Source organism: Anthonomus grandis, chromosome 11, assembly GCF_022605725.1.
Source record: "Anthonomus grandis grandis chromosome 11, icAntGran1.3, whole genome shotgun sequence".
In the NCBI taxonomy this organism is placed as follows: Eukaryota; Metazoa; Arthropoda; class Insecta; order Coleoptera; family Curculionidae; genus Anthonomus; species Anthonomus grandis.
The window spans coordinates 12,092,439-12,107,289 of NC_065556.1; the positions used below are offsets into that span (position 1 = coordinate 12,092,439).

Consider the following 14,851-nt stretch of genomic DNA (forward strand, 5'->3'; position numbering starts at 1 on the left):
AAAGATTTATACTCCACTACCTATCAAATACTCTTTTAACTTGCCACAAAATGGCAATCCGTTTGTGGACTACGTCAATGACGTGTTTACTCCAAGTTAGCTTGCTGTTCAAGTACACGCTTAAGTACTTGACCTTTTGCTTGATTTGCAGAGGTTTCTGGTATATTAATGGCGGCCTAAGTCCTGAAAGAGTCCTCCTTTTCGTGAAAAATATGAGCTCTGTTTTATCAGGATTAATAGAAAGGCCCGTTTTCACGCACCAGCTTTGGACGATCCTGCATGTGATTACACACCACCTGAATGAAATCCACCTCAATCTCTGCCCGATGATCTCTCAAATATGAGCAGGCAATCCTCTCTCACTGATCGCTGATCTGATCCAATCAACCAATGAAGCCGGTGTTCCTGGCCTGTAGGGCCTCACAAATCTCGCATTTGGGTTTCGGCTTATCAAAGCCTCCTTCATCGTCAAAGAAAAGAGCTAATGCAACCTCTACCCTTATTGTTGGTGGCGTCCTACTTTTTCAACTACGGTGTGTAAAGCAGTTTTAGTAGACTTCCCTTTGGTATATGCGTGATGATTCCTATGGAGTAGAATTGTCTTCAGAATTATCTCAGTTAATTTTTTGTCAATCATCCTCTATAATGTTTTCATTAGATCGACGTCAAAACTGATAAGTTAATAAAACTCAGCCAGGCTGTAGCCGGTAGCTTTAACCTGCTTTTACGATAAAGACGTCTTGAGATCTGCCCCTATCTGCAAAGTTGCGTATCACCATCGGAACGTCAATTACTTCCCTTCGGTTGCAATTCACAAAAGTAGTTTCGGCGCCCTTGTTCGAGACATCAAGGTTCTCCGACGTACGATATACGGTAACGAGTATATGTATACGAGATATACAGGTAACACGGTACTCTAGGAAGACCGCTGTGATATCCTCGGAGCTGATCTGGATCAGTTGTGTAACCTGCAGCTCCCTGGCGACCTTTAGACAAGTCCTAGGTGTTCCTATGTTAGTTTGGGCACCAGTGCAGATGTTTAAATTGACACAATTTTTTTTTCTCGAATTGATAAATTGAAAAAAAAGAAATTCTGGCGATCAGTCCATGCCCCAACACCCCTCAAAATTTATATTTAAGCCGGGATTTTTAGGCACACTTTAAATTAAATTGGAAAATGCTTTAAGAAATAGTCTCGATAATGTACGAATTATTTATAGATTCGCAAATAATCTAAAAGATATTTTGCCCAGAACTAAGGATAAGACGGCTTGGATAAAAGTAGTGTCAATAAATTTAGTTATGAAAAATTCAATTCAAAGTATGTGTTCAAAGCAAAACAGACCGAAGTCCTAAATTAAGAACATCTGATAGAACGCATTTGGAATGATTACCAATTTTAAATCTCTCATAGTAACAATTTGGATGCGCTGGAAAATTTGAAATTTGTCAACTTTTACATCACTCACGGATGTCGTTTCACTAAATAAACCATTTGACAAGAAACTTTGCTGAAGCCGCACATATTCAGGATATTTGAAACAGATATTTTTTTACATGGTAAGATTTTTCTTTTTAGACCCCCACCCTCTCCCCCTTATTTTACTGTTTCAAAAAGTTTCATTTCAAATAGTTTCATTTTATTAACTGTACTATTTTGGTTGGTCAATGTACGGTATTTTGGTCATTCTGGATATAGAAGAGCTAATATTCGCGGCGTTGCAAATATCGTTTCACTGTCTCTTCCCTAAGCTCATTTCATCCCAAAGTGATTACAAAGATGGTGAATGTTAACTGAACCTCTTGTAGAAATAACAATCAACGCTTTTCGCCAGAAAACGACGTTAGGGAATATAACAGCACACTAGAACTTGCACGCCTGTAGACCTGAAGATCACTTCTAACATGCTGCGACTCATCCTTCAGTCCAGGTTATCGAGTCCAGATGCTAGTTTGGGAAATGCTAGGTTCCTCAGATCCTCGGCAAATAATTTTTTCTTTAGAGAAGACAAAGCGTTCCAAACAACCTTATAGGTTCGCTTCTGATGACTTTCTCAGAAAACCTCAGCTATTTCTCCATATATTTGTAAATCCAAAAGCACACAATGTCCAGAGCTTACTCAGCTGGAGCAGTAAATAGGTCTTGCTGCACTTCACAGGTTCCGCAGTACCAACTCTTTCGGCCATTACAATGATGGGTCATGAAATCATCGAAAGTCAATTTGCGGCAGCTCAACATCTTCGTGGTTTCCATAATGAGCCAGTCGGTTAAAGTCAATGACTCGAGCTTTACCCCCTCGGCGGCTTTTGTATTCTGTAAGCAGCACTTTGCATGGCTCATCCCAGGATGTTTAAAGTTTTCGTGATAGATCCCTCTGTCTCTTAGGGACATAGAGCCAGACCAAGTCACCGTTATTGTGTCTCTGGTTTTTGGCATTGACATCATATGCATCCTTTATTCGATCGCTTCTATCTTAAATGGAAATGCGAACTTGACTAAAAATGACATCCATTTCCTATGCAGCTCACTGATTGCAACTTCAGAACGCATGGGAGACGGAGTTCTCTTCCCATCCCTATTCGAACCAGATTGTGCTTTCATGGGTGGTCGATCGATAACCTAGCAAGACCAAGTGAAGAACCCTAACCTAGTCGCTTTGGTGACTAGAGACTACTTTGACCAAATACCGATTAATGATTCTATTCATTTGTTCAACCATGTCATTTGTAATAGTCCTCGTTTTTTTGATTCCAAGCGTCCTATACATGTTCTGGAATGAGCTAGATTTAAAATTTCATAGGTAAGGTATACCAAATCATCAGATCCATTCTCTTATTAAAACGTCGGCGTCAGTGGAGGCTTCTTGGTTTAGTCGAGGGTATGTCTCTAACCATGTGAAGTAGGTCTTAAAGTAGTCCATTAAGACCTACTTCTGATTGAGAAAACAGACCGGCAACGTCAATAGCAATCCTTCAGGGACTTCCCACGTTGTATTGGCAATTTAAGAGGAAGTTGCCTCATACTTGGCAATTTCCTCTTAAGTTGGCCTCTTCCTTATGGGAATATTCTTGACAATGATTTTTAACTGTAGAACCACAAGGTAGAAATATTGTAACAAAAACCACAAGGTGGCTTCGTATAAGACACCTATATTAATGGTAGTATATTTTTCATGTTGTATGTAAAATATAAAAATAAAACATATTTATATTGCATATATTTTTATTTATAATAATAAAAAAATATTTACAGTCAACACAAATACTAAGACGTTACTCAGCACATACCCCCTTATGGCAGTGTTCACATTTGTTTCGAGTTTTTCGTTTTTTTTTTTCAAAGACAGAATGCACATCGGCCTAGAGGGTCCACTGAAGGTTCTGGTATGGAAAGTTGTGTTTCTTCGCAACTCAAAATCTTGCAAATATTACTCCTCATTTCTCTTGGTAAGCGGCCATTTTCCATAAGCGCTTATTTTTAGAATAAATTATGGGTTTTGTTTGTGCAGTCGGCTTATGTAAACTTTTGTCTTCACCTGGAATTACATCATCAAACTCGTAATTTTCAACATCATCCACATCTGTAAAAACTTCGGTTTCACTTTCTTCGCTCTCTGATATTTAATAGTCACTTACACCTTCATACAGATATTTTTTAAGTTCAGAATCTCCTAAAGGACATTTCATTTTATACGTGCCAGAACCTGTTCCAGAGTTATCTAATTTAGGTTTTTTGGACTCCATCCAAGAGTAACTTACTAACCTCTACAATAAAAGAAATTCATGAAACCTTTTAAAATACGAGCTAAATCATAATACCGACCTTTAGTTTTTTTATCATAAAATACAAGGTGGCGTCATATGCGACGCAGACCCAATAACTCAAAATTATCAAAACAAAACACACACACTGTCTCACTATGTTATTAAAAGATCACTAAAAATCCGGGAGGGGCACAACAACGGGAATCTAATGATATTGATATAGACGGGAATAGAGCATTGTGCTGGTCGCCGGCGACCCCACCACCACAAGGTTTTAGGGTTAACAACTGATCATTTTCTCCTTTGCCCGCTGACAATGTTTGCAGTCCTCTGGACAGGGTCTTCTTATGTTATTTGTTTTGCCACATGTCCAACATTTCAACTTCCGGTCCTGGTGATTATGTATTTCATGAACCTCCCTAATAACAGTAGTCTACCATTTAATAAATTCCTCGAAGTCGCCGTCTTCTAGAATATTTTGCCAGGCACGAGCCTGGCCCTTGTTCGTGTTGTTGGCAGATTCGAAAGGGTCGTGTAAATTTGTCTAGCTTCGGTGGATATACTAGAAATTAGCTCTTTCTTATTTTACCATCGCGGAGTCTATCCAAGAATGCTTGAACTGCTAAACGTTCGTGATCTTTCCTGGATATGCCAGTCTCCGCTGATTTTCGGCACTTACTTTTTAACTACGTGTAGTACACATGTTCTAGGTGTGAATGGCTATAACGCATCACCAAACTAGGTGGTCGTAGGAGATTCTTTGTCGGAATCAATTAAAGAATTTGTTTTTTTAGTAAGGAAGATTTTTCCAGAGTTTCTTCTTTTAATCCCTTTTTAAATTAACACTGTTTTTCCAAATTTTTTCTTCCAACCTGGCAGAATTCCCTCTTAGTGTGATATAGTTTTCTTTTCATTTTACAGAATTACCCAGATTGGTAGAATTTTCCTCGAAGTTACGAAGCGGCTCCTGCCAGTCAGAGCTTTATTTCTCGTTGTATCGCAGTTGCTTTCGTCCAACTCACTTTTTAGCTTAGCGACTTTTAAATCTACCAGCTTTAGCATTTCCACACACTTTAGTTCGATTTATTTTAGTTCAAGAATATATATTTTCTTCAATAATGTCCAATTGACTGACGTCAAATTTACACCCCAATTGCCTGACACCAATTTAGAGTTTTTCCCGTTCATTATGGTCTAAATTAAGACACTCGATGCACAAAAATAGTAAACTGATTTATTAACACACTTATACTACTAAACAAGATGACGAAAGACTACAAGAAGTATTTATTTACATCGTACTTATTTATTACAATTTATGATTTAAATATTACGCCAATGCTCTGAACTGAACTGTCAACTTGCCTCCTAGCGGTGACGCAGCTTCTTATATACTCGGCCGAGCACGTTTCCGGAAGATTCGCTTACCTTCCACGCGTCTCCAGAGAAGTTGTGCGGGTGCCCATTTCAAAAATACGTGTTCTGTATCCAGTAATAAAGGAAATCCATAAACTGTACTCAGAGAATAAAAACTAGATCTTGTAAAAAATATGTGAGGGCAATACGAATTAAAGACTTTCAGGAAAAGAATAACATGATGTATTGAAATAATTACAAAGACAATAATTACCTAAGGCAATAATAATGACTTAGTTAAAGAGAATTAAAATAGAAGTTTTTTTCCTATAAAAATATATAAAACCTAATATTAAGTATTTAAGTCAAGCTATATACTTCTTGGCTAAGCAACTCATTTTTAATGGTTTAACTGTTAATTTATAAGTATGAAAATTCATTCATTCAGACAAAAAATAAACTAAAACTCTATAAATGATCAGTGACCCTTGCGCTATATCCGTTTTTGCATATACGCCCTATTCACTAAGTTTGGAGGTTAAGTTTGCAAAAAAATCAGTCAGTCATTAGAAAAATGGAAAGATTAACTCTAGGCAACTTCTGGCCACTAGGTATTCTTAGTAAAAAACACAATCTGGGGAGTTCTCTCAATAATGAAGATAATCAAATAGGAAACGTTAATACAAGAACATAACATCCAGTCTAGTTTAAAAGCCCCATCATTAATTTAATACCTGATTTAGAATTAAAAAGCATTTTAATAGGAATGCACAATCTTTCCATAGAAATATTTAATTGACCATAACAACTTTCAATGCTTATAGCATCAAAAAAGACGATTTAATAAGTCTAATGAACTTTAGTTGAAGAGATTTGTTTTTCATAATAAAGGACGCTTTAAAAATTATTGGAAAGTTATTGTGGTAATTAAAACTTTCCAATATGTCTTATCGTGTTTGAGAAACACTACCTATTTAAATGATCATTAAATTTAATTGAGAAAGAGTTGATAGTATTTATGGAAATTTAAAAAATTACAATTATTAAGCAGCGAAGTATAAGTTTTCAGGTTCAATTTTTTTATACGAAATCTGTGATAACGAATTAAAGCAAATATTCAGTGACAAATTAAGACAGTCCCGATCTAAATTTTTTTTTATATTTAATTTTAAATGCTTTAGCTATAGAGGTATCAAATAAAATGTTGCATCTATATAACAAATATTCAATGCACTAACCCTTAACAGGTTCTGAATCCCCTAGACGCTATTTGTAATAAACCCAGGAAAGACGCAGTGTGCGTCAGTCAGCTAACGAATGCCAAAAAAGTGGACGAAGCCATTTTGCAAGAACGGCCTGATGTAAAGATTTTCTTGCCATTTAGGTTCTTATTCTGGAAGCCTCAGGATTTGTTTAAACCTCATACCTACAATAGATTTTTGGGTAATAATAGAATGCGGCTTGCTTATCAAAATTAAAACTTACTAGCATTACTTTTTAGCTGCCGTTGGTGGTGATCATGTTATCAGTTTAATCGACGAGATCTCCTTTACGTTTCCTCCGTCGCCACCAGTTTCTCAAATCGACGATATTCCTCCAGATCAGTTCTGTAATGGAGACAACAGACCACCAGATTGCGGACCTAATTGTGAATGCACCCATCAAGTCGATATACCCTTAAATGCCATAGTTGAAGTAGTATTAGTAGATGAAGGTAAGATGGTCTAAATTACCTGACTTAAAAAATAGTTTGTAGTATTTCTTTAGTTCACTAAAGTGAGTCCATGTTATAAAGAGGGCTTGTTTTTGAACAGTAGCGTCTAATCCAATAGTTAAAAATGTACTTAACTTGGAAATGTTAGGCACAAAATATATATTTACTTACATGTCATGCATAATAGAATGTTTAGTTAATCTCAAAATATAGCAAGCAATAACGTCTAACTTAAAGACTTTTTTGGCTATAAGATACTCATCACATAAGTCCCATCCAGCATTAGCAAAGTCTTATAACACTCTACCTTTTAAACAATGTTTCCAAATATCCTTAAACATTCCAGGAATAATCAAAAATATTTAAATAATCGCATGAGCGCAATTTTTAAATATTTTCGGAAGATTTTATTGGAACATTCCCTAAAGGCCAACTGTCTTGCATTACTACTTTTATCTGTTCTATATTAAGATGTGATATCCACATCGATACGAAACCGCATTTAGGCAATATTTCCTTGAATATAAACTCAGAAACAATATAAATAAACTGTGATCAACATCGCCGTTGTTAACCTGGCTTATTCTTGCTTCTTAAAAATAAATCGTCAGCATCATCCTAGAGATTAACTCTGTAGTGCAGGGAAAATATACACACATACTACAAAACCAATTAAACAATACCACTACTTTCGTTAATGCTACAAGCAATAAAGGTATGTAGAAGTAGAACCATTTCATATCTGTTGAAACACTCCAGTTGTATTAGTAAAAATGGTTCTACTTGATTTTTTGTAGACTATGGGCGATTAATTAATATGCCATGTTGGGCACGCTATTCAGTTAACAATGATTTTCAAGCCGATGCAAACGAAAATTGACAATGGCTCAATAACAGACAACCATTATTTTGAATGCGAATACCATATATTAATATTGTTGCCCATTAATTACAATTAACTAATTTCTGTACAAAAATGACTAATTAAAACAATTTTATTCTCTTTTACTCTTTTAATGAACGTAAAAAGAAACAAAAATCAAATAAGCCCTCTAGCATATCCCTACACTACCAGAAAAAAATAAACATGCCAAAATTCCAAAAAATAAAAAAGCTATTGTTCAAAGACATTTTAAATATACAAAAAGTTCAATTTTTTCTTAATTTGGTGAAAATCTCTTAAAATGTATTTTATGTGTTATCTTCATTGGACTTATTAAAGTTAAAGTTTAGGCTTTATTACACTATATTGTATTAGTGTTACTGGTAAATAGTCAAAAAAACTTGACAAAAAACTTTCAAATGTGACTAAAATATTAAAAAGTGTCCTATTCCCAAATGTAACTTTTTTACCGAATGTAACTTTTACATTACGTTTTATTGCCCTTGATAAAAAATAATGCATTTTTTACCTGCCGGGAATAAATAAAAAATTACATTCATGGGAGTTGTACCTTTTTATTAATTTCTAGCCTCTAGCCTAGCCGGCTTTAGTTACATGGTTTGAGACACCTACGAAAGCCAAGGCTTATGAAGTTTAAGGCTTGATATGTTTTGAGCTATAGTATTGTCTCTGTCAGTAGCTCAATAACAAACATCCATTATTTTAAGTGCAAATACCAAAGTCAAATTGGAATCGCGGCCATCCTTTCATAAAAATATAAAGAAGCAAAACTATTGTGTGACTAAGCTGCAACTGTTCACATCAATAAAACCTATTCAACACTTTCATAAATATGAATATGATTAATAATTCATTTTTAGCTTCGAGTATTTTCTCTTAAATGATGCTTTTAGTTTAAAAATTCTAATATTGCAAGATACAACTAGAGATAACTGCTTATTGTAAGAACCCTAAAGGGAACGCCGTATGTCACTATCAATGTAGTAATTCAGTGTTTGACCTTACTATGCACCTCAAGTGTCTAGGAACTCAATCCGTTAGTAAAATCAATCGTCGCTCAACAAATCATCGTCGGAGGTTAGTGCCTGGGACAGCGTAAATGGCAGTTCTTTTTCAAAAGCATGAAAATATTCGTAGCAGCACTGGCGAAGGATATTTTCATTTCTATAACTATGTGGATTTTCATAATTCCGTTTTTTATTTGTCACCGAATCAGTTTCCCGAAATTTTGCCACTAACTCTAGTATATAATGTACCTCTTTATCTGCATGTTTTTCATTAAAGAAAGTTGCCGTTAGTCTTGCACATTGGTTGTTTATAAAGTATAATTAAATAATTTCCACTCTCTCCGCAATAGAATAAACCATTTTTATCGAATCGAAAAAAAAAGCACAAAAATAACTAATTTACATCAACTTGTTTACTGAAGATAAAGTCGGATTGTTGACTGATTTTTGATAGTTTAAAAACAATTTTTTACTCTACTTATTTAAAATATCCAGTAAAATGTTTAGAATTCCATCGCTTGGCGATGCGTAGCTCAAATTTGAAAAAAACAAAGTACCATTGTAATTGAATGGGCTTTCAAAAGATGTATCACAACATACCACTTCACATTTAAAAAATAAGTGTGAATGTCGCCCCCGCTAAGGGGTTGAAGTTGTGGGGTTGAAAATTTAAGCAAAAATAGTTTTTCTAAAATCAAAAATTGACGGGTGCGAGCATTTTTATTTTGTAAATCAAGAACCTCTAAAAACTAGCGCTAAAAGTATTAAACAATGGAATTGTTTCAAAATCTTTGACAAGCTGTCATACTGCAAAAACTCAAGTTAGCAATTTCAGACTTGCAACTAGAATAAAAAGACCTTTAAAATAAGCTATAACTTGATCCCCACTCCTATTTAATATTTTGAGTGTGGTTGCAACCCCCGCCAAGGGGTTGAAAGTATTTTAAATTTTTTTTTAAGAGTGCCTCAAACCTTGCTGGACTGTTTTTGATGGGCCACCCTCTATACTGAATACCTACTTAGTTATAGTTTAACCAGGCCAAAATGAAAAAGCAAAAACATTTTATTTCAGGAGGTTTTGCAGTAGTCAGTGGCGTCCCATATATAAAATTGAAATACAACTAAATATAATCTGAACATATTTTATATCAATATTTTTTTGTTTTTCCAGGTGTTTTTAAAATTATTGTTTAAAATTAGTAGATTAATGGCGAATTTAAGAAGTCATGGACGCTATGGTGCCAAAATTTAACAAATTTCACTTTTCTTTCTGATCTTTTTTTTCTCTATCATGTTTCAAAAAAAGTATTTTTGACAGTTGAGATTATTTAAAATTAACAATATTTCACAGGTCTTAAAAAGTTAAAATAGGAAATCTTTGTTCCACTATGCTTAATATCATATAATATTAAAAACTTAAAAACAGTTCAATAAAAGTATGTCATATCATATATTAAATTTCTTAGAATTTGACGTAAAATCCAAAATTGATATACCGGGTGGTGCGTCGCCGAGCGGAACATAGGAAATCTCATGTAAATTTTAAGGGGATCATTTATTGGCTTCTCTGTACATTTTACAGAAAAAATGTAACATAACTTTTTGAAGAGACCAATCTGGCAAACCCTTGTGCAAAGTTCCAAAAAATTTTAATAAGAGAATTTTGAATTATTCAATTAAATGTAATTGCAAAATTAGTAAATTTTCGGTTCAAGTAAAACCAAATGGGTACCAATAAAATGAATATTGTGTGTACTGACGTGAGGAAAAGTATCAATAAATCAGTGTCAGTCGATATTTAAAAACAAGTAAGAATTATTCAATCGAGGAAAAATATATGAAATAAAAGTTTAGATAAAAAAGTAATGTTAACGTGTCTTACTTTGAATGTATGGTTGTGATATTGATGAAACGAAAAAAAAAACATTTCTTGTATTCGGCTGTACGTCAGATTTGACAAAGCTTTATAACAAATTTTTTCCTGGTGGCTGGTGTCTGGTTTTACCTGAACCGAAAAATTGGTAATTTTGCAATTACATGTAATTGAATAATTCAGGATTCACTTATTAAAATTTGTTGAAACTTTGCACGAGGGTTTGCCAGATTGATCTCTTCAAAAAGTTATCTTACATTTTTTCTGTAAAATGTACAGGGAAGCCAATAATTGACCCGCTTAAAATTTACATGGGATTTCCTATGTTCTGCTCGGCGACGCACCACCCGGTATGTAAAATATAGGGTGTCTTATTAAAAATAAAAGAGACCAAATTTTCAAATTTTTTCAACTCCTACTTTTCCAGAAATGTAAATGCATGTATCTGTTGAATCACGAATCGATTTTGCGTAAAAATTGCACAAAAATTGCACATAAATTTTATGTTCTACAATAATACAAGAAATAATTATAAACTTACCATCGCTGGCCTGGTTATTCAAAAGTCTGACTCTTCAGAACTGGAATTTATATCAGGTTGAATTAGTATGAGTAGCACGAGGGTCAAAGTAACATATTCATTCTCTTTTTTTAATAACGTGTTCAACACAATTTTTTCATATGTTAGTCTCAAAGTCTTGTACAACTTGGCAAATGTTTTCAATCACTTCCCCACTCAGAGTAGGCGAGCGATTAAATTTCCTTAGCCGTTTTTTTATGGTTCCCCAAACCAGTTCAATCGATTTAAAGAAGCAATAATAGGGAGGCAGTCTTAGTAAAGTATGTTGATGACTTGTAGAAATACTCTTAATAACGTACTCAATCTTGAAATTATAATTTTTAATAGTTTGAAGTAAATCTTTTTTAGTAGGAACTTTTTCTGGAATGTGTTTTTAGTTTTCATAAAATTTAAAATGTCTTCTTTTTTAAAACTGGTATTGGGTATTTTATTTAATATTCAGGAATGATGAGCAGCATAACATTGTCCATTACGATAATAGAGTTAGATGGAATATTTAGCAAAAGCTGATCTGTGAACCATTTTTCAAATAATTTTGATGTCATATCTTTGTGGTAATCCGCCGATGATTTCGCAATGTTTTTTATAAAAGCAGATATAAGCAGTGCATTGGGAATAAAACCATTTTCTCCACCAGCATGAAGAATAGTTATACGTTTTCCTCATGAGCAAGGCGTATTTAAAACACATTTATTAGATTTGCCAACCCAACCAAACTTAATAACGTCATGCGTATCGAACCACGTTTTATCTAAATACACTATGTTTCTATTCAATTCTCAATAGTATTTAATATTTTGTAAATATTCCTGACGAAGTGCAACGATACGCCGTGATTCCATTATAATTATCCTATTGTGAAGTATTTTATGCTTAAAACCGTTTTCCACAAAAATACTTCGGAGGGCCTCTAAGATACTGTAATGATAGTCTGGATATTAACTTAGTTTGTGTTTTATCATTTCTAAAGTCGATACTAAGTTGTCTTCATAAAAACCATACACTATTCGTCGAATAGCGTCCTTGGTCGCGTCGTTTTTCGTAACTTCTGGTTGATCTGCTTCCACTTTATGGAAAGATCTATAATATCTCCAACTTTAACAACACGATAAATTGTAAACCGAGATATTAACGTCAATTGTTGGATTCGGGTTATAATTGTTGCTTCCGGGTGATCCATATTTTCGCGTCGAAGACAATCAAACATATTTAGAACATAAACACTTACACGTTCAAGTCATCGGCTTTGCTCATTACTTGCATATGTATCAGGAGTAGAAGAAGATAACTCTAAAGCTTTTGAAGAAGCATCATCGACTTTAAATGGCCGCCAAAATGCCATTTTAATCAAACAATTTAAAAATCACAGTAACGATAACAACAACAACACCAAAATTAACTAAAATATTAACGCAAAAGAAGTAAAGCGAATTATAAAGCTTAAATCAGATATCTAAGAAAAACAAGCATCCAAATACATCTAATCATAAGTGCGCCTGAAGAGCAACTGGAACTTCAAAAAAGCCGCAAGCCGCCACTGAACTTTATTTTATTTTTTGCTTTTTCAATTTGGACTGGTTTGACTGGGTAGTAAATAACTTAAAATTTAGGAAAAAATCACTTTCATTGAAAGATGATTGAAATTTGTAAAATAACTGATATAATACTGCTCATTAACCTGTTTTATTAAATTTTAGTGCAATCGCCAAACCTGAGCCATCCCTTCCACTTGCACGGTTATTCATTTAACGTAGTTGGTATTGGTCGATCACCCGATCAAAATGTGAAAAAAATTAACTTGAAGCACGCCCTGGACCTGGATCGTAGAGGTCTCTTACACAGACAATTTAACTTACCTCCATCCAAAGATACCATTGCTGTGCCAAATAATGGATACGTTATTTTTAGATTCAGAGCGGATAATCCAGGTAAGAAGCAAAGAAGGAAAAACGTAGAAATCGATAAATTGACTTTTCTTTTTAGGATACTGGCTTTTCCACTGCCATTTCCTCTTCCACATAACGATAGGTATGGACTTGATTGTCCACGTAGGTACACAAAAGGATTTACCACCAGTACCACCCAATTTTCCCAAATGTGGGCATCACTTACCGCCAATCACTTTACACTGAACCGACTGATGTCTATTGTAGTTATAAATGATTTTAGGAAAAAATATTTGCTTATAGCAAATGTGATTCTATGTGAGGACATTCAGGGTAGTGTTATAAATTTTATGAAAAATTTTTAGGCCTATTATGTAGGGGATGATTAAAAGTAGTACCTACTTATTCAACCGTCGCCATAAAAGCATATTATGCTTAATGTAGAATAACTAACTAAGCACTAATGCATGTAAGGACATTAATTATTTCCGGTATTTTTTCATATCATACAGTTAATTCTTTTTAACGAAGTTGTGAGTGAGTTTGACGTAGTCATACGGTAGGCTGGATATTTTTTATATAATAGATAAACCAAAGACAATCTCTTGCAACTATTTTAATTTCTTACAGCCATTTCCAAACTTCAGCCAACTATGACTTTCATTCTTATTTATGTAGGTAGTAAAAGATCATTTGCTACTTGCAATGGTTAATAGGCAGATGTACATACTAGACAATAAATTTAGACTTAAGTAAATACATTTTGAGGGCAACTAAATGTGAATAATTTATAATTATATAATATAAATCTGTGGAATAATACTCGTATGCATTTTTAATAGAAAACGCTGGTAGCAATAGTCCTATAGTCTAAGAAAATACACCATTGGAACCATATGAGCAGATCTTTTAATGAAGGAAGATGGTTTTTTCAAAAGAGATAAAATATTTTTTATCTTAAAATTATTTTTCCATATAAACAAGTCTTGACTAAGATTAATAATAAAGTATTTAATAATATTTCAATGAATCATATCACAATATAGCGAAAGTGGCCTATACGTATTAAGTAAATTTATTTTCGACAAAAAAAAACAAGACGTAGTGGGTAGATTGCCCATTTCATTTGAAAATCCACCAATTCTAATTAAATCTACGGCTTTGGGAATCATTAAAAATATGGATTATTACAAGATTATTTTAAACATTTCCATATAGGTACCAACTTAGTGAACAGTTAGGCATATTTTTAAGCGTATATTTTAAATGTTATAAGTTGCAAAAACCAAACAAAGCGGATGGTATTTTGTTACCGTGTCGTCATCCTTTTACCTTTATGGACATCACAATCTATCTGTTGCGGTAGGCTACTCAACAGAAAATAATCATTTTAAATATTACAGTTAAAAGTTAATGTTTCGGCATGTCAATTTAGGAACCTGAATTATTGGTCTTTTTTTATCAATATAAATGGAGAGAAATATATTAATCTTTTGAGAGAATAAGTTATTCCTGCTCTTCAGCTGCAAAGCGGCAGAGTAGGAATAACTGGCGAGAGCATACAGGCAATGTCCTAGATAAACCACGAACTGGTAAGTTCCTAGATTTTTAGCATGTTTAGTGTACTAAGAATTTGGTAGCAGGTGGCATAAAAATTGGGGACATTTTTATGCCTTACTCTTAATGGAAAATAATTATGGTAATTATATGGATATTTCGTAATAAACACTCATATCGCAAGAGAGTAATAAAAGAAAGACTTCAAC

The 14,851-nt window shown here is 33.8% G+C and overlaps 1 protein-coding gene across 1 annotated transcript in view; it reads left to right on the forward strand.

The window, feature by feature from the left end:
* The window catches only part of LOC126741886 (uncharacterized), a 154,377-nt gene extending 140,470 nt beyond the window's left edge, over positions 1-13,907 (forward strand). Inside the window, exons 9-12 of the mRNA XM_050448352.1 lie at positions 6,369-6,564; positions 6,623-6,835; positions 12,897-13,127; positions 13,183-13,907. Of these exons, the coding sequence (XP_050304309.1) occupies positions 6,369-6,564; positions 6,623-6,835; positions 12,897-13,127; positions 13,183-13,331 (789 nt within the window). The 3' untranslated portion in view covers positions 13,332-13,907. The remainder of the gene's footprint in view (positions 1-6,368; positions 6,565-6,622; positions 6,836-12,896; positions 13,128-13,182) is intronic.
* The last annotated feature ends 944 nt before the right edge of the window (positions 13,908-14,851 follow it).